Consider the following 8688-nt stretch of genomic DNA (forward strand, 5'->3'; position numbering starts at 1 on the left):
CAAATTATTTCAGTGTTCAGAATTATTATGTAATAATGATATTGTTAACCCTAAAATAGGGGTAATATTATATAATCATTTGTGTCACATGTGAGTATTCTTCTTTAGTTATATCGTTATTAAATTTATTATTAAGAAATGAATGCCTATCATTGTTTATATAATATATAGAGTTATTTGAATCCTCCAAAGAAGACGCTATTTTGAAAAATAGTACATGGTAATTATGATCTATATCATTCGTTTATTAAATTGGCACTGCTTTAAAATGTTATAAATGAAAGTGTGTACTAATTAATCGTATATAATTTCTAGCATGAATATTTTATTCTTCTGTTGCAAAATTATTATGGAATAAAGTTTATTAACACTGTGTAGTATGTTAATTAAATTATATGTTCTTTTAAAATTTAACGACGAACAAAAACTTTAATCTGTAATTTTATTTTAAAATTCGAGCATTCTATTTGTTCGTAGTGTGTAGCATTGTGGAGGGGGTAATATATGTAAATTTTCTCTCATTTACTGCCGGTTATAGTACACAATAAACACACGCGCTTTACAATACAGTTCTTCTGAAAATATGTGCAATTGTTAGGTGATATATTAAAACGTTCATTTAAATTTCTAAGCTTGTTATGGCGTGTCATTTTTAAGGAAAATGTAAAATTTGTCCTAATTTTTATCATAACCTTTACATTCTTTATTTCATTAAAATTATGCATAATATATAAATCTACATAGACATGAGGCAGAACCAATACGTTATCGAATATCCTAAATGTTATATTCTTAAAAAATATATTTTACGCACCCATTTGCGTGCACTAATTAGTACAAAAAGACAAGTAAATATAAAATCAAGTTTATTTTTACAAATATTAAATATGATGTTATCGCATTTAACAAAAAAAAACAAAAAAAAAAATCATTAAAAAATAGAAATACATTATGAAAAAATAAGTACGAACTGTTGCACAGAATATATATATATATTTATACACATTCGCTGTAAATAACACTACAGAAATGAATTATTAAGATTCATTTCTATATAATAAGAAATATAACCCATTTTAGTCACATTATAAATAGAAACAAATAAAATGTTTAGGGCAAATAATTAGTAAAAATTTACATATGAACACATAATTTATAAATTGTTTTTAAGCACACATATTTAACAACTAAAAATATTATTTTTGAAAATATAATGAAACGAAAAAATATATGTTATACGTAATAAATATTTAGCGTAATAATCTCTTTGTGACTATAATTCGTTGAATGCCATCTTAATATATAAAATTAATTTTGAAGTATTTTTTACTAAAAAAGGGATGACATTGGCAATTATTTATATTATGGTAAGCTGTTAATTATTCCTAATGCATGCCACTTTTTGTTAATGGATGTGTAACTTGTTAAATGGTTATTTATGTGATATTTTATATTGCAAACTCTTCAAGTTTTAGCAAATATTAGAATAATGCATAAATAAGTTACGTTTTCTGCATTAATACTATTTAGTACTAATTTGTCGTGATTACTAATATATTTTTCATTTCCCCCACTATTTACATTACTGAGCGTAATTTTCCCAATGTTAATATTACCCACAAAAAATGAGTAATAATTGAAAAGTTTTGTTTAATTTATTAAGGCAGATTTTCCATTACATGTAATAATAAAAATAAGGGGATTTCTAAAAATTCCAAGCCATAATATGTGTGGTATACATCTAAAGTTGTAATTATTACGAGTCTACAATGGAAGAATATCCACAAAAGATGTTTTACACCATGCTTCTTATTTTATTTATTTGGGGGATAATACGTATACCTTTTTTGATATATAAATTTTTTTATATTTATAAAGGCCTAAAGCAGGACGTGTTGTGTAAGAAATCGCGCGAAATAAAATTTTGCCACTTGTTAATTTTACACATTGTTTTTTGGTTTTCCCGTTGATAATTAAAAAAATACATAAATTCATTTAAAATGTGAATTATCATTGTTGTCTTTCTTAGTCCATTAAAAATTCGTTATTAAGACAATATTTTTGGGTCAGCAATATTTATTTTGTCAATTTGTTTGGTATAATCTTTTACATAGTTATAATTCAGTCGAGCACTTATCCCAATACACTTATGTTTTTAATATACTATTCTTCATCCTCATTCATTCCTTTTATTTATATTATTATATTATATCTGAATATTATATTATGAATGTTCCTTAGATGTATTATTCTGTTGACCATGCCAGATGCATACGCATGTTATACTTCGTTTTACGCTAGGAACATATCTACATTTTCTATGTTAATTAGCAAACAATTAATACTAGTATTTTATTATAATAGGATTTGCAATTTTTATATTTACACATTTAATATTTATCACTCATAATTTTCAGAGTGTTATCCTATGTGAATCTGGGAATCATCCGATTTTAAGTATTCTTTTTCGAAGTCATTTTGTAATTTCTCAGTTAATTCACCTATATCACTTGATAGTCTGTTTTTATTTTTTGTATTATCACGTAACCAATGATTTAATGGAGAAAACTAAAATAAAACAGAAAAATGTTATGTTTCTTAATATATTTATTTTATAATAAAGTATGCATCATAATATGTATTGTGAGAGGTTTCCTAAATATGCATAATTAAAATATTTTCTTTTTAACCTTTAAGGCGTAAAAGGAAACAACAGGTACAGATATTAAAGTACCCATAGTTACTATTTTGGAAGTACTTGTGCTACCTGGAGCAATTCTTTCATTAGTTTGAACATCACTATTACTAGCAGGTAATACGTTTTCTTCGACATTTAATGAAAAATTTTCTACATTTTTACCTGGGGTACTTTGTAAATTGGGTATATTATATTCATATTCTGAAAAATCCCTTTTTAATTCTTCATATAATTCCTCAAATTGAAGCAACTCATCACATAAAGCATTGTCGCATTGGGGCCCACTATACGTATTTATGTACCTCTTATATATATCAATGCACTCATTAACATACTCAATAAGAGCTTTATGGTGATCATAGGATTTACCCAATCTCACAACACTTTTTATTTTATTAATACTAATTGAAAAACTATAAAATTTAATTAACTTTTCTGGATCTGTATTTATAACTTCGAAATTATTATGGTTACATTCATTAAGGAAAGGAATCATATTCTCCGTAAGCTTCCCTAAATCGCGGTAAATATCACGTAAAAAATCAGTAGTAACATGGGAAGATTGTACTGTTTTATATAGCCAACTCGAGAGACAAACACATTGGTATTGATTGGCATTTTCTTCCGGGTCGCTTAAAGATTGAAGATTTCTAACAAGTTTATTACAAATTTTAATTTTCTCGCTTTTTCCATCACTACCGTGCCTTGTAAGTAAGTTCACACATATATCATTATAATCTTCTGCAATATATCCATTTAATACATCATTGTCGAAATTATCAATATCTARCTGATCCAAAAAGGGATACTATCAAAATAAAAAATAGAAAACAAATGAATGTTCTATTAAAATGTTTTTATTATGTATAAAGTAGAAATTCCTATTGAAGATAACTATAACATTCATGTAATTAGATCTATATGAAAATTTTAATATAAAATGAAAATATACTTTTTCCTTCAGTTGTTCGAAAATGTTCGCCACTTAGTTTTGAAATGCTGAACAATTTTACTTCCAATACATTTTTATATTATGTATATATATTAAAACGCTAACGTAATATTTCGTATAAATGTAATTTATATATGATAACAAAATTACTAATTTAAAAAAATTCCTAATTAATTAATTACAAATTTTATAATTAATGTAAAGTGTAAATGAAATTATCCGTTTCCGATTATGATAAAAAAAAAAAAAATTAAAATTGTAAATAAAACAATAAAAAAAAACATAAGACAATATAGAAAATTAAAAATTTACGTATTCTTTATAAGATAAAAACCATATAAACGCATTAATATGTTATAAAATGGAATATAATATTTCGATAAAATTTAGTATATAGATCATATTTTTAGAATTTTATATTAAATTATCTTTTACATGATTATAAAGTAATTTTATTGTTAAAAAGATGTATTTAAAAAATAAACTGTGTCATAAACAAGAAAAATACTATCACCGTAAATGTATATATATGATTTTGCATATATTAATTAAGCTATTTGTATAAATAATAGAAATAGGAGTTGGTTAGTGTCATTATTATATAAAATGAATGTTCTATTGTTTAAGGGTTTAGGATTAGGTTTCAGGTTTAGGGTAAGGGATTAGTGTACAAGGTTTAGATCTAATGTTTTTTCTATAATATGCTAATTATATACTGGGATATATACAGTTTACATTGTTATTGTATATCTACATATTATAAAAATCTTTAATGTTAGACATGACGTACTTTAATAAGTCCTTTTAAAAGAAAGTACGGTGAATCATTGTTTTATACAAAGACGTAAAAAGATTTTTTGCATAGATTGTACCGAAAAAAAAAGTTTAATACTGACGTAAGAATATTTTGTGAATTATATTGTACTTTTTAACACAAAAGTGGAATTATGATTACATAATTTTCGTAGACCATTCCCCCCAAAAAACGTTATCCTATCTATTAAAAATGAATATTTATAGTTGCTATAATGTGTTATAGGCATATTATATTTTACGATTATGCATATTCGGTATTTCATGTTAGAGCTTCTACTCTTAATAGTCATGGAAAGTTGATAGTTATGTTAGTTATTGTAACAACTGGTATATTTATTTATGTAGGGCCATAAAAAATAATTGAATAAAATGGCAATAAAATTAGTCTAAAAAAAAAGATAAATAAATATTATTTATGGAATATTTGAATTACATAGTGCTATTACCTAATAAAAGAAAAAAAACAATTATTTAAAAAAACTATAAAAATATGAATAGATTTTTAGGATTTTTTTTTATTTCATCTCAATCACTAATGGAAAATATAAATATATCACATTAATGTTATAAATGAATTTCCTAGAAATAACCATATTTATGTCATAAATAGAAACTTTTTTAACGACAATCATTGTAATTTTCTTTAAAGAATATTTAAGAATTCGTAGAAAACATAAAATAAATATTTCAAAATGTGTTATAACTTCTTTTACTTATTGTTACCATAATTATATAATACATACGTGCATTAAACGTTTTAGGATTTAGAATATTATTTATATTTAGTTTGAGACTTTAAACTGCTGCACTGTTTTCCTAGTTTTATGATATTTAATAGTGTTTTTTTGCTTTATTATAAACAATACAATAACAATTTGTTACACAATAGCCTTAAAATTGAGTAGCAAAAAGTGAACGCTTTATTAATTGTTGCGAATAAGGAAAAGATCTGCGTAAAAATTTATCGATGGAAGGTTATATATATTATATACATATATATTTAATGTTAATTCTTATAGTTTAATAATATTTTACATTATATTAAATTCAAACAATGACAAAACAGAAAGCGCCATTACCAGAGGGAAAATTGGTATATATGAATATATATCATTTTGGTGCGTTACTAATTAGATAAGTAGTTCGACTTGAAATAGAAGAAAAATTCTATTATGAGAACCATACATTTGGTACTAATATGTTAACCTTTTCATGTTTATTATCAGGAGGAAGCTGCAAAAGATGTAGAACTGCATAAAGTACATCCAGAAAATTTCTTTTCAGAGCTTGGTAAATCTTCTACTTTTGATGGACTTTGTAATGGAATCGAACTTAAAGTAGGTTTCAAACGTACAGAGGTCAAAGAACTTTGCAGTAAACTAGTTCGTGTTTTAGAAAAATTAAGTAAAGCGGGTGATTCCGAACGTAATAAGTACTGCAGTTATGTACGTTATTGGTTATATGAACAAATAAGTGAAATTCATACTAACAAATCTGCAAAGATTGCTGATGTACCCTTTTTTGATAAACTTATTTTGGCATGGACAGTCATTAGTATGGCAAAATTGAGTAAATGTAAGCCTGAAAATAATATAAAAGATATTAAATTAGATGAATTAAAAAAGAGGATATTTTCGTATATTTATTTTAAAAATATTGATAAAATTAAAAAAATTAGTACTGAAAATGGAACAGATTGCGACAAGTATTTAACATATCTTAAGAGTTTTAAGTCAGTACATGAGGAATATAAGGATAAGCTTTGTGGGGAGTCAACTGTTTTATCACAGAAAAATGGTACTGATTATTTTCATTGTAATGATAAGGATGTACTTATGTCTCGCATAACTGAATTAGAAAAATGCAAAGGTTCAGAGAAGCCAACTGTTGCAACAGGACACCTTGACCCCAAAAGTGTTAAAGGCGAAGGAGATCCAGGAGCTCCAAAAGATAAAAAAGTTTCAGAAGATACAACAAGACCAACAGATTCAGCAGTCGTAGCAAGCTCATCGAGTTCATCAACTACTGTAACAACAACAACTGCAGTAACTGCAACAAAACCAGTAACAACTGCAACAACAGTAACTTCAACACAACCAGCAGCAACTACAACAACAGTAACAACAGCTGCATCAACTGCATCAACTGCATCAACTGCATCAACTACACCAAGTAAAGTAACAACAACAAGTACACCATCTACATCCACTAAAACAAGAACAGTAACTACGCTAAGTACAAGTAGTTCAGGAAGTCAAGGAAGTTCATCATTTTGGTCAGGTTTGTCGGGTTTATTTAGTTCATCAAGGCCAAGAACTTCAGAACGAACATCATCTCTAGAGGCATCGCAAACTTCGTCAAGTTCAAAAGGTACATTGAGTGCAAGAGTTGCAGAAAGGCCAGTGACTACAACAAGTGCATCAAGTGTAAGAGATTCGACGGTTACAGTAACCACAAATACACGAAGTGCAGAAGGTTCAATAAGTTCAACAGGTCAAGTAGATCAAGGGAGATTAACACGTCCACTGGTTACAGCAACTGTATCCGGAAAATCTTTGAGTCCCCAGCCGCAAGAAAGTCCTGGGTACGCTCTTCACACAGTATCATCATATAATTCAAACACTGGGGGGGATACAAACCTGGAGACCATTACTGATGTTCCTGGTACTTCAGAAACGTTATATGATAAGTTAGATTCAAATACTGTTAAAAATATTATCATGGCTGCAGCGGTACTTGGAATAATATTCTTCCTTTTCTACTACAATAGGGTAATTACGTATTACATTTTAAAAAATAAGAATGTTATGTTAGAATCTATAATTTATTTTCTCTTTAAATGTATAGTTATAAGCTAAATATATTTTCATATATTTTATATTTTCATTTTAGTCTTCTCGAATAAAATCTAGTATTAAGCCAAAAAAACGGAAAAAGAAAGCATTTGAGCATAATTATTACGAAGAGTATGAAAAAGAGTTAGCAAAGTATGAATCAGATAATGAGTCTTTAGATTCTCTAGATGATCGATATTATTTGACTTATCAACCTGAAGGGGATTCACATTACTAGTTAGGCATATCAGTTGAAAATATATATTACAGTCATTTTAATAGGAAATAATAGTGAAATAATGCTGGAAATTATTATTATCATATATAATGAAGAAAAAATAACATTAAAATACAGAGGAATTGTGCTAGTTCTTATATAATTAAGAATCATCTATATGTATTACATTTGAGAATATTAAAAAAGTAACGGATTGTGGGAATAATTGAAATATTAAATATAATTCGACAATATAGATTACATGGATAGACTGAAGTTGGATATTATTTGAATAAAAATAAAACCAAACTGCTTAAGAAAATGTAAAATTATATTAAATGCAAATATATTAATTTGAGGTACAACTATATGATTTAAGAACAAAGATTCAAGAAAAAAAAAATAAAAAAGAAAATGTAAATGATTTAAACAAATACTGTAATAAAAAATTATAGTTAAATTAATTAAAAAATAGTGTGATGTTGGATTTAATTATTTAGATCGCCTGAAAGTGTTTGCATAACGAATATAAGACACTATATAATTTAAGCATGTAATTTATATATATTGTTTTATTAATGATATATATATTTATATTAATTTTTAATTATTTTTTTTGTATTAATTTTTTTTGTTCATTTTTTATCTAATAATATAATATAATTAAAACATATTATTTGTTATAAAAAATATGTTTTGGTGTGTAAATATTTCGCTTATTTGTTAATTCAATTATTTGTTGTTTACTACTTACAAATAAGATATGTCTTTTTATTAATTATGTCAAATATTGTGTTTTTACGTTAATCACATTTCGTGCATGCTAAAACATGCTAGATACCCAGATTAAAATTTTATGTGATTAAATAGGAAACCTGATTATATTATAAATAATGATATATATGTTATGTTCATTAATTTTAGATATATAATATAAATATATAATTGTTACTTAATATGCATAGAAATAAGAGTATCTAAGTTAAGAACATATTTTATATAACAGGGGAAAACATAATATACTTATGTATAAATTAAAAACAAAGTTTAGGACACTAAACATTAGGTAATTATAAACAACAAAAATATATGACGTTAATAATATTTTTGCATTCCCTTGTTATTTCATTGCTCTTAAAATTATAATAACATATTTATACCATTCTGTAAT

General features: G+C 25.5%; 2 protein-coding genes across 2 annotated transcripts; one reads left to right on the forward strand and one right to left on the reverse strand.

The window, feature by feature from the left end:
* Positions 1-2421: 2421 nt before the first annotated feature.
* PVX_120840 (variable surface protein Vir8-related) lies at positions 2422-3605 on the reverse strand (the record flags this gene model as incomplete). Its single annotated transcript, XM_001608498.1, has 3 exons — positions 2422-2568; positions 2691-3506; positions 3594-3605. 3 exons carry the CDS (start codon positions 3603-3605, stop codon positions 2422-2424), a joined length of 975 nt encoding a protein of 324 aa, XP_001608548.1.
* A 1915-nt stretch (positions 3606-5520) lies between these two features.
* PVX_120845 (variable surface protein Vir12-related) lies at positions 5521-7538 on the forward strand (the record flags this gene model as incomplete). The annotated part of the gene is made up of 3 exons (XM_001608499.1): positions 5521-5559; positions 5693-7237; positions 7359-7538. 3 exons carry the CDS (start codon positions 5521-5523, stop codon positions 7536-7538), a joined length of 1764 nt encoding a protein of 587 aa, XP_001608549.1.
* Between the last annotated feature and the right edge of the window lie 1150 nt (positions 7539-8688).

This window comes from Plasmodium vivax, genomic scaffold (assembly GCF_000002415.2).
Source record: "Plasmodium vivax scf_7219 genomic scaffold, whole genome shotgun sequence".
NCBI classification, from domain to species: domain Eukaryota; phylum Apicomplexa; class Aconoidasida; order Haemosporida; family Plasmodiidae; genus Plasmodium; species Plasmodium vivax.